Genomic DNA, 16,861 nt, shown 5'->3' with positions numbered 1-16,861 from the left:
CCCTCACCAGCTTTAAGCACCAGCTGTCAGAGCAGTTCACATATCACATATCACTGCACCTGTACATAGCCCATCTATAAATAGCCCAAACAATTACCTCATCCCCTACTGTCACGCCCTGACCATAGTTCTTATGTGTTTTGCTTGCTTAGTGTTGGTCAGGACGTGAGCTGGGTGGGAATTCTATGTTGTGTGTCTAGTTTGTCTGTTTCTGTGTCCAGCCTAATATGGTTCTCAATCAGAGACAGCTGTCAATCGTTGTCCCTGATTGAGAATCATATATAGGTGGCTTGTTTTGTGTTGGGGATTGTGGGTGGTTGTTTCCTGTCTCTGTGTTTGTGTTCTGCACCAGATAGGACTGTTTCGGTTTGCCACACTTGTTATTTTTTGTTCGTTGTAAGTGTCCACTGTTTTTGTTTAATTAAACATGTTGAGCACTGGCTACGCTGCGTGTTGGTCCGATCATCCTGTTTCACCCCCTCTTTTAGTGAAGAGAGGGAAGGCTGCCGTGACACCTACTGTATTTATGTATTTATTTATTTGCTCCCTTGCACCCCAGTATTTCTACTTTGCACATTCACCTACTGCAAATCTACAATTCCAGTGTTTTTAATTGCTATATTGTATGTACTTTGCCCCCGTGGCCTTTTATTGCCTTTACCTCCCTTATCTCACCTCATTTGCTCACATTGTATATAGACTTGTTTTTGTACTGTATTTTTGACTGTATGTTTGTTTTTAGTCCATGTGTAACTCTGTTGTTGTTGTATGTGTCGAACTGCTTTGCTTTATCTTGGCCAGGTCGCAGTTGTAAATGAGAACTTGTTCTCAACTTGCCTACCTGGTTAAACAAAGGTAAAATAAAAAATAGTTGATGTTGATGAAATGGAAGGGGATCCACACTTTCCAGTTCATCTTCAAGGCCGGCCAATAAATACTATTCACTTTTCTCTGGAGTCTGCCACCTCTTACCCTAAAACAGCATTAGAATGTATTAAAATTAATGTACAGGCATGACAATAGTTGTCTGTGCACAATAATGTTTGTACCATGTTTTGTGCTGCTACCATGTTGTCCTGCTGCCATGTTGTGTTGATACCATGCTGTGTTTTCATGTGTTGCTGCCATGCTATGTTGTTGCTAAGGTCTCTCTTTATGTAGTGTTGTGGTGTCTCTCTTGTCGTGATGTGTGTTTTGTCCTATGTTTTTACTTAATTAAAAAAAAATAATCCCAGCCCAAGTCTCCGCAGGAGGACTTTTGCCTTTTGGTAGGCCGTCATTGTAAATCATCAATCAAATGAATTTATAAAGCCCTTTTTACATCAGCAGATGTCACAAAGTGCTATACAGAAACCCAGCCTAAAATCCCAAACAACAAGCAATGCAGATGTATAAGCCCAAACAACCAAACTATAAAACCCCAAAAAACAAAACCACAGCACGGTGGCTAGGAATAACTCCCTAGAAAGGAAGGAACCTAGGAAGATACCTAGAGAGGAACCAGGCTCTGAGGGCAGCCAGTCCTCTTCTGGCTGTGCCGGGTTGAGATTCTAACAGTACATGGCTAGGCGCACGGGATGGAAGAGCACCAGTAAGCAGTGACTCAGCCCCGTAATAGGTTTAGAGGCAGAGAATCCCGGTGGAGAGAGGGGAACCGGCCAGGCAGAGACAGCAAGGGCGCTTCGTTGTTCCAGTGCCTTTCCGTTCACCTTCACACCCTGGGCCAGACTACACTCAATCACTGGACCTACTGAAAAGATGAGTCTTCAATAAAGACTTAAAGGTCGAGACCGAGTCTGCATCTCTCACACAGATAGGCAGACATTCCATAAAATGGAGCTCTATACGAGAAAGCCCTGCCTCCAGCTGTTTGCTTAGAAATTCTAGGGACAATAATGCATCTTGTGACCGTAGCGTACGTATAAGTATGTACGGCAGGACCAAATCGGAGAGATAGGTAGGAGCAAGCCCATGTAATGCTTTGTAGGTTAGCAGTAGAATTTGTTCTTAAGTGACTTGTCCAGTTAAATAAAGGTTAAATAAATCAACAATAGTCTGGATTGTAAAGTAATTCATTAACCACTAACAGAAATGAACTGTCTGAGAAGTACTGCATAATTTCACTAGTGCAAATGTAAACTGGCAGACTAATAACCAGTCCCTGCTTAAAGTTTGAACCACACAGAGTAATACCAATTTTGGTGGTTATCGGATCCAAGCAGTGAGAATTAATTCAGGTGTATGGTGCAGGAGAGTCGTTAAGGGGGCAGCTGACTAACCTCTTGGATGTCCATAACACAAAAGAAAACCAGCAGGTATGCAGGGGCGAAGATAAGGCGATCCAAGAGGAAGCGTTTGACCATGCAGTAGGGAACAGTGGTAGGCATCACACCTCCATAAGTTGGTAAAAGTAATGAGCAACCTGAAAAAAAACAAGGGAAATACTATGGCTGTGTTCAATTTACAGTAGATTGCAATAGATTACATTGTAACAAGAAACAACCTTATTGAATTGATTTGGACATGACTTTAACCACTATTTTTATTTAACTTTTATTTAACTAGGCAAGTCAGTTAAGAACAAATTCATATTTACAATGACGGCCTACCCCGGCCAAACCATAACCCGAACGATGCTGGGCCAATTGTGCACCGCACTATGGGACTCCCAGTCATGGTCAGTTGTGATACAGCCTGGAATCAAACCAGGGTCTGTAGTGACGCCTCTAGCACTGAGATGCAGTGCTTTAGACCGCTGCACCACTCGGGAGCCTCCCAATGCCCACTCATAAATGGCAAAGCGGGCAGGTCCTGAAATGTCCATCTCCTTCACTGGTGACCTTTCTTTGGCCTTTCGTTTTGCTTCCAATGCTTGAGATAGAAGATTTCCCAAGGCAGAGAGAATGCCACTGAAAAACACGTAGACAGTTTATTTGTTGTCATGGTGGTGGTCAGAGTTGAAGAAAGTTTTATTTAAGTGAATTCAAACAATGTAACTATGATAAAAGCAACTGTTGTCAGGAAGACAAAGGGGTTCTCAGAGCAGAGGGCTGATTGGCTGAAAAGACAGAGAGACAGTGGAAAGGTCTTGGCGAAGGACACATTTACCTTGGCATAGTTTGCAAATCAAAGTAGCCCCATACTCTTACAAGTCAACCACAAACAGGGTTGGGGTGTAATTGATTACATGTAAACTGAAAATACAGATACTTTTGAAAAACTAAATGATTACTTTGAATTCAGAAAGGATGTTAGCAAAAAAATACTTTATGAAACCTTTATTTTCTCAATGACATTCAATTGAATATTGAAAAAAGGTGCATGTTGGGCCTCCTGAGTGGCGCAGTGGTCTAAGGCACTGCATTGCAGTGTTGCGGCATCACTACAGCCTGGGATCGAACCCAGGCTGTGTCAAAACCGGATGTGACCGTGAGTACCATGGGCGACGCACATTCGGCCCAGCGTTGTCCGGGTTAGGGGAGGGTTTGGCCGAGGGGGCTTTACTTGGCTCATCGCGCTCTAGCGACTCATTGTGGTGGGCCTGGCACCTGCAGGCTGACCTCAGTCATCAGTTGAACGGTGTTTCTGCCGACACATTGGTGCAGCTGACTTCCGGGTTAAGCAGGCGGGTGTAAAGAAGCACGGCTTGGCGGGTCATGTTTCAGAGGCAAATACTCGACATCAAAACTCAGAAGGACAGACAGGGTTTCCTCAGTCTCGCGCTCCCCTCCGGGTCTGCGTCTCACCAAACGGCGTGCATCACAGACACCGAGGATCCTCAACTTCAGTCAATCCACCTCAACACCACCCCTGTTATCACTCCTTTCAACTGCGCTCTGCTCCGGAGAGAAAAGCAGGCCACAGCTCTCATTCCGAGTCGGAAACGCGAGTCCACTTCTGGATACTTTGACCGAATTGACAGAACCCAACATCCTCTTCACCCAGCCTGATTTCACAAACGGATCAGCCAAAAGGCATGGATCCACTTTCTCCATTAATCATACTCCTACGGGGCAGAGTCATCTCGGGCAATTTTCTGATCATTGGTGTGAGGCTCGGAAGCCTTCACCTCACCTGTCGGCGCATGTTTTTCCTCTTCACTTCTGTTAGGTTCAATTTGAGAGAGTTCACTATTCGTCGACTGCTCAGGGTTTTCAGGAACGGAACATGGCATTATCTCTCCTGTACTTGACTCAAAGAAGAAAGTACTCTGCTTGTATTTCGCAGATGTCGGTTTGGGTTTGAACCTCGCACCCTTCTTTTTGCCTCACATCACCTAGTCTTTTGCCATCTTGCCTTCTTCCAGTCGTCAGTCTCAAAGGTTACATCCGTTTCCAAAACACTGCCTCCATCGTCTACCGGCTGCATGTCATGTTTTGTATTTCAAATAGTACCAAACTAAAACCTGAGATGTTTTGGTTTGTTTGTTTTTAGTTTTTGTTTCTTGAGGCCTGTCATGCAAATAGCGTCCGCCTGAAATGGTTGTCCCCCCCAGGCCCCTTGAAAAGTCTCTGAGACCCCCCGAGGCTCCCTAGTTGAGAATCACTGTTGTAGTGTAAGTATGCAATATATTTTCTTTGGTATACCTTCCCAATCTGCCTTTTTAGTTAAATTGGAGCATCTTACGCCATGACTGTAATTGCTGCTAAGTCATATGGCTAAAAATATAAATACCCAAGCGTTCTCTGCTCTCATTGCTTATGACAGAAATTAGAATGACCAAGAATTCTGCCTCAAGGCACATCTGTAATGTAAAATGACTTTTATTTTACTAACAGGACATCAGCGGTGAAAGGTGTCCTCACAGACTTAGTGAGAGAAAAGGCTAAGCTTCATGGGTTGGCACAGGAAACAACAACAAACACTAAACACCTATACTTCTCAGAAGTCTACACCTGATTGAACTGCTTTTAACACCACTTACCTCAGCTGACATGGCAGACATCAGTTCTGACTCATTAGAATTACATCAGTCAAATGCACAGAGGTCATTGACCCCTGGAAATATCCATAGAGGCAGAAATTAAAGAGGAGAAGATAAATTACTGGAGAATATAGAAGTTACTGTACATCCACTGGTTACTGTTTGTACTAGAGAACATACGGGTGAATAACTTTGGGTACAGTCTGACTAAGATGTGTAGTCTGAAAGACATGATTCAACTACTGACAATATAAACATGTGTTGATATCATTTTGGGGAGGATGAGGCAGGGTATAGTCTTTTTATTTGTATTGCTGTTAAAATTCCCTCTGCACTCACAAAGGTGTATGTCTGACGTATCACAAGATGCCTGCAATTGTTCGTCATTGTTAGTATCATCTGGGCCTGGGTTTTCCCAATGAGGTTGGGTTTAGGCATTAGGTTTCTCTTTCCTTTCTGGTGTTTGACATATCTGTGTTGAAAAATAGGGAATTATCTAGAATGATAGGGAATGATCTAGAACCTGGTTCAATGATAGGGAATGATCTAGAACAGGGTTCGGCAAAAGGCGGACTGCGGGCCAAACCGGGCCACAATACGTTTTGGGCCCCCCAAAGTTTTTGATCAAAATTAGACTACAATCATCAGGAACTATGCAGAAATCTGTTCACCAAATACTCCCACGAATAGAAAACTAGATGTGATCGTGTTTCAATATAAAAGTATGTCAAAGTATGAAATTATTTTACATTTTTAAATACAATCTAATTCTTGTCTTAGTTGTGGTCAATTTGTAGTGTACAACTTATTATAATTATGTTCTGGCATCTGGATCATCCCCTCCGACAAAAATCGGCCGGCGGCTGAATCTATATAGTTGCCTACCCCGATTTAGAATAATGAATTATATGGAATGGTCTAGAGCAGGGGTGTCAAACTCATTTTACCCCGAAGGCCGCATTCGGTCTTCAGCGACGTCTGGAGGGCAGCACTGACATCTAAAAAAAAATATTTCCTTGCCTCAAAATTATGAATTGTCGATGCTCCCCAGCTGCCTAGTGATTATTAGAGAGCTGGACAGACAGTCAAGAAACTGTAGTTTCATTTTTAGTCACCGGCGGGCCGGATTGGAACCCCTCGCGGTCCGAATGTTTGACACCCCTGAGCTAGAGTGATCTTTGTAAATTTCAGTGTGATATGCATCAATTAAATCAAAATTGGGCATACTTTGATTGGGGGCAAGTCGTCATTGGGCAATATCAAATAAACAATTTATTGCACTCAACTTTCTGCAAACAGCAGCAGACTACATCATTATTTTATAATAGAAACCGAAAGCTGCGAGACAGAGAGGGAAAAACGAATCTCAATTTGAGGGGCGGGGCAGATCAGATGTTATATACATAGACTGCTCAGATGTACACTGACAGAGCTATCATCATCTTTCATCGGATAAGTTTCAATTGTCAGCAAACGGATTTACCAACAGTATTTCTTAAAACAAACTTGCAAGACTTCACAACAACAACTTCTCAACAATATCTACTGAACATGTAAGTAATTTTCCATTAGTAAGCTACAACAGGCCTATCTTACAGAAATATACTGGAGAAAAAAAGCTTAACAGCATATCAAGCAAATTATCTTAAAATGTGTTAGTTATTACAATGGGCTGAATAAATGGTCATGTTAAAGCCTGTAGGTAAATACAAAAGTTATAATGCATTGTACTGTATAACTTGTCATGAGTGTGTATGACTCCCTTATGTCTTTCAATCATAATCTCATAATGATTCTCATTATATACCAGCCATTTGAGTCAGCTGAAATGTTGGATAGAGACAAAACATTACATATTGTTAGCCTTATTATAAGGATCATACATGCTTTCAACAAGTTATAAAGCATTACACCTGTAGACTTTAAGTAAAGTGTTACTAAACTAATTCATTCAAAACATTCAATTGAGCTATGCTAATGTAAGACCAAATAAATAATACATTAAATCCTCTTTCAGATATCTATCATGGAACTCACTATAACACTTTTGAACGGGAACTCACTTCCCCTGACAGTTCAGCCACACACCACCGTGGGGTCTCTCAAGAGTTTGATTACACAACACTTTGGAATGGCCACAACAAAGCAGAGGCTGTTAGGTGTCAATGGGAGCAACATCAGTCTCAGCGATGATTCAAAAACTTTGAGCGACTATGGCCTGCATTCAGGATCTAAAGTGATGGTGCTGATTACGGAGCCCGCTCCTATCCAGGTGTTCCTGAAAAACGAAAAGGGCCAGACACACACATATGATGTGGTGCCTGGTGAGACTGTAACCCAGTTCAAAGCCAAGGTACAAAACAAGGAGGGAGTCCCTGCCAACCAACAGAGGCTAATTCATGAGGGTAGGCAGCTGGAGGATGGCCAGAGGCTGGAGTACTACAACATCACAAACCAAAGCACCATCCATCTGACGCTCCGTCTAAGGGGAGGCTGAAGAAACCCAGGATCGACCTGAAACCACCTGTCACATGAAGCCCTTAACTTATTATGCATTCCATGTCTATAGAGAAAAAGCAATCAATCTTGAACAAAAATGTGAATTGTTCTACATTTGTATTCAATTGTAAACTTTAAATTAAGCATGTCTGATATAAGCGTATATTAATGAGATTGTTATCAAGTAATAAACACGTATAAAACTAAAACTGTCAACCATCATTGTCATGACTCAAACTCAAAAGAAAAGATAAAGCAACATAAGGTACTGGTCAGTTTCTTGTCCGTTGTGCTATTGCTCCCTTATTTGACATGATAGAGACAGAGCAGTAACATTTACAGTTGAGTTGACCCAAACTGACACAAGGCAGTCCACATGAGGAAACTACAGGCCGGCCTTGTCAGCAATATACACAATGTTTCATGGTCTGATGAAAATCCTAAACGTTGCATGTTCAGATGGTTTTAAATTAGTTTGATTCAAGGCCTGAAACAGTTACTAATATTCATTTCCTACAGCACATTTGCTTTGCTTCATCTTAAATTATACAAATATAAATGTGCATCTATGAAGAATAGGTAACATGCATTTACCATTGCTCAAACCAAAATACACCTTGGCACAAAGGAAGCATACTCAAGTGTTTCAATTAATTCAATATTTTAAATAGTTAGAATACAATTAAGACTTATTATTTCAGTTATAAGTTGTTTTGCATGTGAGCAACACATTGAATGTGTTAGGATTTCGTTAGTGTAGCACCTTGTGTAGCGTTTGACCAAAGTCCTAAACACCACCCCAGTTAACTTGCCTGGTTGTACCAGCTTGCTGCACTGGCATTCACAGACCAGCCCTTGTAACATGATGTAACTCCTGAGGCACACACACACACGGTGCCCTCTTCATTCATCCATTTGGGAGAAAATCTTGGGAGGCTTCACTTCCTCACAGATGCAAGCTAAGCATTCCAAAATAATGCCACCAATTTGGTAAACAGCACTCGAAACTGAAAACACAAAAACACAGATTGGCAACAGAGCACCACGGTACATTCCAAATGTATGCATCCTTAAAAGAAAAGCCAATGAGAACTGCTCACCTGTACAGGCACATAGTACACATAGGTACATACACACCCTACTCAACGAATTGGATGCAGTCTATCACAGTGCCATCCGTTTTGTCACCAAAGCCCCATATACTACCCACCACTGCGACCTGTACGCTCTCGTTGGCTGGCCCTCGCTTCATACTCGTCGTCAAACCCACTGGTTCCAGGTTATCTACAAGACCCTGCTAGGTAAAGTCCCGCCTTATCTCAGCTCACTGGTCACCATAGCAGCACCCACCCGTAGCACGCGCTCCAGCAGGTGTATTTCACTGGTCACCCCCAGGGCCAATTCCTCCTTTGGCTGCCTCTCCTTCCAGTTCTCTGCTGCCAAAGACTGGAACGAACTACAAAAATCTCTGAAACTGGAAACACTTATCTCCCTCACCAGCTTTAAGCACTAGCTGTCAGAGCAGTTCACATATCACTGCACCTGTACATAGCCCATCTATAAATAGCCCAAACAATTACCTCATCCCCTACTGTCACGCCCTGACCATAGTTCTTATGTGTTTTGCTTGCTTAGTGTTGGTCAGGACGTGAGCTGGGTGGGAATTCTATGTTGTGTGTCTAGTTTGTCTGTTTCTGTGTCCAGCCTAATATGGTTCTCAATCAGAGACAGCTGTCAATCGTTGTCCCTGATTGAGAATCATATATAGGTGGCTTGTTTTGTGTTGGGGATTGTGGGTGGTTGTTTCCTGTCTCTGTGTTTGTGTTCTGCACCAGATAGGACTGTTTCGGTTTGCCACACTTTGTTATTTTTTGTTCGTTGTAAGTGTCCACTGTTTTTGTTTAATTAAACATGTTGAGCACTGGCTACGCTGCGTGTTGGTCCGATCCCTGTTTCACCCCCTCTTTTAGTGAAGAGAGGGAAGGCTGCCGTGACACCTACTGTATTTATGTATTTATTTATTTTGCTCCCTTGCACCCCAGTATTTCTACTTTGCACATTCACCTACTGCAAATCTACAATTCCAGTGTTTTTAATTGCTATATTGTATTTACTTTGCCCCCGTGGCCTTTTTATTGCCTTTACCTCCCTTATCTCACCTCATTTGCTCACATTGTATATAGACTTGTTTTTGTACTGTATTTTTGACTGTATGTTTGTTTTACTCCATGTGTAACTCTGTGTTGTTGTATGTGTCGAACTGCTTTGCTTTATCTTGGCCAGGTCGCAGTTGTAAATGAGAACTTGTTCTCAACTTGCCTACCTGGTTAAACAAAGGTAAAATAAAAAAATAGTTGATGTTGATGAAATGGAAGGGGATCCACACTTTCCAGTTCATCTTCAAGGCAGGCCAATAAATACTATTCACTTTTCTCTGGAGTCTGCCCACCTCTTACCCTAAAACAGCATTAGAATGTATTAAAATTAATGTACAGGCATGACAATAGTTGTCTGTGCACAATAATGTTTGTACCATGTTTTGTGCTGCTACCATGTTGTCCTGCTGCCATGTTGTGTTGATACCATGCTGTGTTTTCATGTGTTGCTGCCATGCTATGTTGTTGCTAAGGTCTCTCTTTATGTAGTGTTGTGGTGTCTCTCTTGTCGTGATGTGTGTTTTGTCCTATGTTTTTACTTAATTTAAAAATGTTAATCCCAGCCCAAGTCTCCGCAGGAGGACTTTTGCCTTTTGGTAGGCCGTCATTGTAAATCATCAATCAAATGAATTTATAAAGCCCTTTTTACATCAGCAGATGTCACAAAGTGCTATACAGAAACCCAGCCTAAAATCCCAAACAGCAAGCAATGCAGATGTAAAAGCACGGTGGCTAGGAAAAACTCCCTAGAAAGGAAGGAACCTAGGAAGATACCTAGAGAGGAACCAGGCTCTGAGGGGCAGCCAGTCCTCTTCTGGCTGTGCCGGGTTGAGATTCTAACAGTACATGGCTAGGCGCACGGGATGGAAGAGCACCAGTAAGCCAGTGACTCAGCCCCCGTAATAGGTTTAGAGGCAGAGAATCCCGGTGGAGAGAGGGGAACCGGCCAGGCAGAGACAGCAAGGGCGCTTCGTTGTTCCAGTGCCTTTCCGTTCACCTTCACACCCCTGGGCCAGACTACACTCAATCACTGGACCTACTGAAAAGATGAGTCTTCAATAAAGACTTAAAGGTCGAGACCGAGTCTGCATCTCTCACACAGATAGGCAGACAATTCCATAAAAATGGAGCTCTATACGAGAAAGCCCTGCCTCCAGCTGTTTGCTTAGAAATTCTAGGGACAATAATGTATCTTGTGACCGTAGCGTACGTATAAGTATGTACGGCAGGACCAAATCGGAGAGATAGGTAGGAGCAAGCCCATGTAATGCTTTGTAGGTTAGCAGTAGAATTTGTTCTTAAGTGACTTGTCCAGTTAAATAAAGGTTAAATAAATCAACAATAGTCTGGATTGTAAAGTAATTAATTAACCACTAACAGAAATGAACTGTCTGAGAAGTACTGCATAATTTCACTAGTGCAAATGTAAACTGGCAGACTAATAACCAGTCCCTGCTTAAAGTTTGAACCACACAGAGTAATACCAATTTTGGTGGTTATCGGATCCAAGCAGTGAGAATTAATTCAGGTGTATGGTGCAGGAGAGTCGTTAAGGGGGCAGCTGACTAACCTCTTGGATGTCCATAACACAAAAGAAAACCAGCAGGTATGCAGGGGCGAAGATAAGGCGATCCAAGAGGAAGCGTTTGACCATGCAGTAGGGAACAGTGGTAGGCATCACACCTCCATAAGTTGGTAAAAGTAATGAGCAACCTGAAAAAAAACAAGGGAAATACTATGGCTGTGTTCAATTTACAGTAGATTGCAATAGATTACATTGTAACAAGAAACAACCTTATTGAATTGATTTGGACATGACTTTAACCACTATTTTTTATTTAACTTTTATTTAACTAGGCAAGTCAGTTAAGAACAAATTCATATTTACAATGACGGCCTACCCCGGCCAAACCATAACCCGAACGATGCTGGGCCAATTGTGCACCGCACTATGGGACTCCCAGTCATGGTCAGTTGTGATACAGCCTGGAATCGAACCAGGGTCTGTAGTGACGCCTCTAGCACTGAGATGCAGTGCTTTAGACCGCTGCACCACTCGGGAGCCTCCCAATGCCCACTCATAAATGGCAAAGCGGGCAGGTCCTGAAATGTCCATCTCCTTCACTGGGGACCTTTCTTTGGCCTTTCGTTTTGCTTCCAATGCTTGAGATAGAAGATTTCCCAAGGCAGAGAGAATGCCACTGAAAAACACGTAGACAGTTTATTTGTTGTCATGGTGGTGGTCAGAGTTGAAAAAGTTTTATTTAAGTGAATTCAAACAATGTAACTATGATAAAAGCAACTGTTGTCAGGAAAGACAAAGGGGTTCTCAGAGCAGAGGCTGATTGGCTGAAAAGAAAGAGAGACAGTGGAAAGGTCTTGGCGAAGGACACATTTACCTTGGCAAGGTTTGCAAATCAAAGTAGCCCCATACTCTTACAAGTCAACCACAAACAGGGTTGGGGTGTAATTGATTACATGTAAACTGAAAATACAGATACTTTTGAAAAACTAAATGATTACTTTGAAATTCAGAAAGGATGTTAGCAAAAAAATACTTTATGAAACCTTTATTTTCTCAATGACATTCAATTGAATATTGAAAAAAGGTGCATGTTGGGCCTCCTGAGTGGCGCAGTGGTCTAAGGCACTGCATTGCAGTGTTGCGGCATCACTACAGCCTTGGATCGAACCCAGGCTGTGTCAAAACCGGATGTGACCGTGAGTACCATGGGCGACGCACATTCGGCCCAGCGTTGTCCGGGTTAGGGGAGGGTTTGGCCGAGGGGGCTTTACTTGGCTCATCGCGCTCTAGCGACTCATTGTGGTGGGCCTGGCGCCTGCAGGCTGACCTCAGTCATCAGTTGAACGGTGTTTCTGCCGACACATTGGTGCAGCTGACTTCCGGGTTAAGCAGGCGGGTGTAAAGAAGCACGGCTTGGCGGGTCATGTTTCAGAGGCAAATACTCGACATCAAAACTCAGAAGGACAGACAGGGTTTCCTCAGTCTCGCGCTCCCCTCTGGGTCTGCGTCTCACCAAACGGCGTGCATCACAGACACCGAGGATCCTCAACTTCAGACAATCCACCTCAACACTACCCCTGTTATCACTCCTTTCAACTCCGCTCTGCTCCGGAGAGAAAAGCAGGCCACAGCTCTCATTCCGAGTCGGGAAACGCGAGTCCACTTCTGGATACTTTGACCGAATTGACAGAACCCAACATCCTCTTCACCCAGCCTGATTTCACAAACGGATCAGCCAAAAGGCATGGATCCACTTTCTCCATTAATCATACTCCTACGGGGCAGAGTCATCTCGGGCAATTTTCTGATCATTGGTGTGAGGCTCGGAAGCCTTCACCTCACCTGTCGGCGCATGTTTTTCCTCTTCACTTCTGTTAGGTTCAATTTGAGAGAGTTCACTATTCGTCGACTGCTCAGGGTTTTCAGGAACGGAACATGGCATTATCTCTCCTGTACTTGACTCAAAGAAGAAAGTACTCTGCTTGTATTTCGCAGATGTCGGTTTGGGTTTGAACCTCGCACCCTTCTTTTTGCCTCACATCACCTAGTCTTTTGCCATCTTGCCTTCTTCCAGTCGTCAGTCTCAAAGGTTACATCCGTTTCCAAAACACTGCCTCCATCATCTACCGGCTGCATGTCATGTTTTGTATTTCAAATAGTACCAAACTGAAACCTGAGATATTTTGGTTTGTTTGTTTTTAGTTTTTGTTTCTTGAGGCCTGTCATGCAAATAGCGTCCGCCTGAAAATGGTTGTCCCCCCCAGGTCCCTTGAAAAGTCTCTCAGACCCCCCGAGGCTCGCTAGTTGAGAATCACTGTTGTAGTGTAAGTATGCAATACATTTTCTTTGGTATACCTTCCCAATCTGCCTTTTTAATTAAATTGGAGCATCTTACGCCATGACTGTAATTGCTGCTAAGTCATAATGCTAAAAATATAAACACCCAAGCGTTCTCTGCTCTCATTGCTTATGACAGAAATTAGAATGACCAAGAATTCTGCCTCAAGGCACATCTGTAATGTAAAATGACTTGTATTTTACTAACAGGACATCAGCGGTGAAAGGTGTCCTCACAGACTTAGTGAGAGAATAGGCTAAGCTTCATGGGTTGGCACAGGAAACAACAACAAACACTAAACACCTATACTTCTCAGAAGTCTACACATGATTGAACTGCTTTTAACACCACTTACCTCAGCTGACATGGCAGACATCAGTTCTGACTCATTAGAATTACGTCAGTCAAATGCACAGAGGTCATTGACCCCTGGAAATATCCATAGAGGCAGAAATTAAAGAGAAGAACATAAATTACTGGAGAATATAGAAGTTACTGTACATCCACTGGTTACTGTTTGTACTAGAGAACATACGGGTGAATAACTTTGGGTACAGTCTGACTAAGATGTGTAGTCTGAAAGACATGATTCAACTACTGACAAAATAAACATGTGTTGATATCATTTTGGGGAGGATGAGGCAGGGTATAGTCTTTTTATTTGTATTGCTGTTAAAATTCCCTCTGCACTCACAAAGGTGTATGTCTGACGTATCACAAGATGCCTGCAATTGTTCGTCATTGTTAGTATCATCTGGGCCTGGGTTTTCCCAATGAGGTTGGGTTTAGGCATTAGGTTTCTCTTTCCTTTCTGGTGTTTGACATATCTGTGTTGAAAAATAGGGAATTATCTAGAATGATAGGGAATGATCTAGAACCTGGTTCAATGATAGGGGAATGATCTAGAACAGGGTTCGGCAAAAGGCGGACTGCGGGCCAAACCGGGCCACAATACGTTTTGGGCCCCCCAAAGTTTTTGATCAAAATTAGACTACAATCATCAGGAACTATGCAGAAATCTGTTCATCAAATACTCCCACGAATAGAAAACTAGATGTGATCGTGTTTCAATGTAATCAAAGTATGAAATTATTTTAAATTTTTAAATACAATCAAATTTTTGTCTTAGTTGTGGTCAATTTGTAGTGTACAACTTATTATAATTATGTTCTGGCATCTGGATCATCCCCTTCGACAAAAATCGGCCGGCGGCTGAATCTATATAGTTGCCTACCCCGATTTAAAATAATGAATTATATGGAATGGTCTAGAGCAGGGGTGTCAAACTCATTTTACCCCGAAGGCCGCATTCGGTCTTCAGCGACGTCTGGAGGGCAGCACTGACATCTAAACAAAAATATTTCCTTGCCTCAAAATTATGAATTGTCGATGCTCCCCGGCTGTCTAGTGATTATTAGAGAGCTGGACAGACAGTCAAGAAACTGTAGTTTCATTTTTAGTCACCGGCGGGCCGGATTGGAACCCCTCGCGGTCCGAATGTTTGACACCCCTGAGCTAGAGTGATCTTTGTAAATTTCAGTGTGATATGCATCAATTAAATCAAAATTGGGCATACTTTGATTGGGGGCAAGTCGTCATTGGGCAATATCAAATAAACAATTTATTGCACTCAACTTTCTGCAAACAGCAGCAGACTACATCATTATTTTATAATAGAAACCGAAAGCTGCGAGACAGAGAGGGAAAAACGAATCTCAATTTAAGGGGCGGGGCAGATCAGATGTTATATACATAGACTGCTCAGATGGACACTGACAGAGCTATCATCATCTTTCATCGGGTAAGTTTCCAATTGTCAGCAAACGGATTTACCAACAGTATTTCTTAAAACAAACTTGTAAGATTCACAACAACAACTTCTCAACAATATCTACTGAACATGTAAGTAATTTTCCATTATTAAGCTACAACAGGCCTATTTTACAGAAATGTACTGGAGAGATAAAAAGCTTAGCAGCATATCAAGCAAATTATCTTATAATTTGTTAGTTATTACAATGGGCTGAATAAATGGTCATGTTAAAGCCTGTAGGTAAATACAAAAGTTATAATGCATTGTACAGTATAACTTGTCATGAGTGTGTATGACTCCCTTATGTCTTTCAATCATAATCTCATAATGATTCTCATTATATACCAGCCATTTGAGTCAGCTGAAATGTTGGATAGAGACAAAACATTACATATTGTTAGCCTTATTATAAGGATCATACATGCTTTCAACAAGTTATAAAGCATTACACCAGTAGAGTGTAAAGTAAAGTGTTACTAAACTAATTAATTCAAAACATTCAATTGAGCTATGCTAATGTAAGACCAAATAAATAATACATTAAATCCTCTTTCAGATATCTATCATGGAACTCACTATAACACTTTTGAACGGGAACTCACTTCCCCTGACAGTTCAGCCACACACCACCGTGGGGTCTCTCAAGAGTTTGATTACACAACACTTTGGAGTGGCCACAACAAAGCAGAGGCTGTTAGGTGTCAATGGGAGCAACATCAGTCTCAGCGATGATTCAAAAACTTTGAGCGACTATGGCCTGCATTCAGGATCTAAAGTGATGGTGCTGATTACGGAGCCCGCTCCTATCCAGGTGTTCCTGAAAAACGAAAAGGGCCAGACACACACATATGATGTGGTGCCTGGTGAGACTGTAACCCAGTTCAAAGCCAAGGTACAAAACAAGGAGGGAGTCCCTGCCAACCAACAGAGGCTAATTCATGAGGGTAGGCAGCTGGAGGATGGCCAGAGGCTGGAGTACTACAACATCACAAACCAAAGCACCATCCATCTGACGCTCCGTCTAAGGGGAGGCTGAAGAAACCCAGGATCGACCTGAAACCACCTGTCACATGAAGCCCTTAACTTATTATGCATTCCATGTCTATAGAGAAAAAGCAATCAATCTTGAACAAAAATGTGAATTGTTCTACATTTGTATTCAATTGTAAACTTTAAATTAAGCATGGCTGATATAAGCGTATATTAATGAGATTGTTATCAAGTAATAAACATGTATAAAACTAAAACTGTCAACCATCATTGTCATGACTCCAACTCAAAAGAAAAGATAAAGCAACATAAGGTACTGGTCAGTTTCTTGTCCGTTGTGCTATTGCTCCCTTATTTGACATGATAGAGACAGAGCAGTAACATTTACAGTTGAGTTGACTCAAACTGACACAAGGCAGTCCACATGAGGAAACTACAGGCCGGCCTTGTCAGCAATATACACAATGTTTAATGGTCTGATGAAAATCTTAAACGTTGCATGTTCAGATGGTTTTAAATTAGTTTGATTCAAGGCCGAAACAGTTACTATTATTCATTTCCTACAGCACATTTGCTTTGCTTCATCTTAAATTATACAAATATAAATGTGCATCTA

General features: G+C 42.2%; 2 protein-coding genes and 1 pseudogene across 2 annotated transcripts; 2 read left to right on the top strand and 1 right to left on the bottom strand.

Moving 5' to 3' along the window:
• Positions 1-6,336: 6,336 nt before the first annotated feature.
• LOC120026540 (polyubiquitin-like) lies at positions 6,337-7,633 on the top strand. Its single transcript, XM_038971413.1, has 2 exons — positions 6,337-6,477; positions 6,942-7,633. Exon 2 carries the CDS (start codon positions 6,951-6,953, stop codon positions 7,419-7,421), a length of 471 nt encoding a protein of 156 aa, XP_038827341.1. The 5' UTR covers positions 6,337-6,477; positions 6,942-6,950; the 3' UTR covers positions 7,422-7,633.
• Positions 7,634-8,361: 728 nt separating this feature from the next.
• LOC120051308 lies at positions 8,362-13,504 on the bottom strand (annotated as a pseudogene).
• A 1,709-nt stretch (positions 13,505-15,213) lies between these two features.
• Positions 15,214-16,509, top strand: LOC120026446 (polyubiquitin-like). Its single transcript, XM_038971347.1, has 2 exons — positions 15,214-15,344; positions 15,812-16,509. The coding sequence occupies exon 2, from the start codon at positions 15,821-15,823 to the stop codon at positions 16,289-16,291; it is 471 nt and encodes a 156-aa protein (XP_038827275.1). The 5' UTR covers positions 15,214-15,344; positions 15,812-15,820; the 3' UTR covers positions 16,292-16,509.
• The last annotated feature ends 352 nt before the right edge of the window (positions 16,510-16,861 follow it).

Source organism: Salvelinus namaycush, chromosome 1, assembly GCF_016432855.1.
Source record: "Salvelinus namaycush isolate Seneca chromosome 1, SaNama_1.0, whole genome shotgun sequence".
Classification (NCBI taxonomy): domain Eukaryota; kingdom Metazoa; phylum Chordata; class Actinopteri; order Salmoniformes; family Salmonidae; genus Salvelinus; species Salvelinus namaycush.
The sequence above is the reverse complement of the archived record's forward strand: the minus strand, read 5'-3'. Positions and strand labels throughout refer to the sequence as shown.

Coding starts and splice junctions, on each gene's coding strand:
- LOC120026540 (XM_038971413.1), top strand. CDS start 6,951: ATGGAACTCACTATAACACTTTTGAACGGGAACTCACTTCCCCTGACA.
- LOC120026446 (XM_038971347.1), top strand. CDS start 15,821: ATGGAACTCACTATAACACTTTTGAACGGGAACTCACTTCCCCTGACA.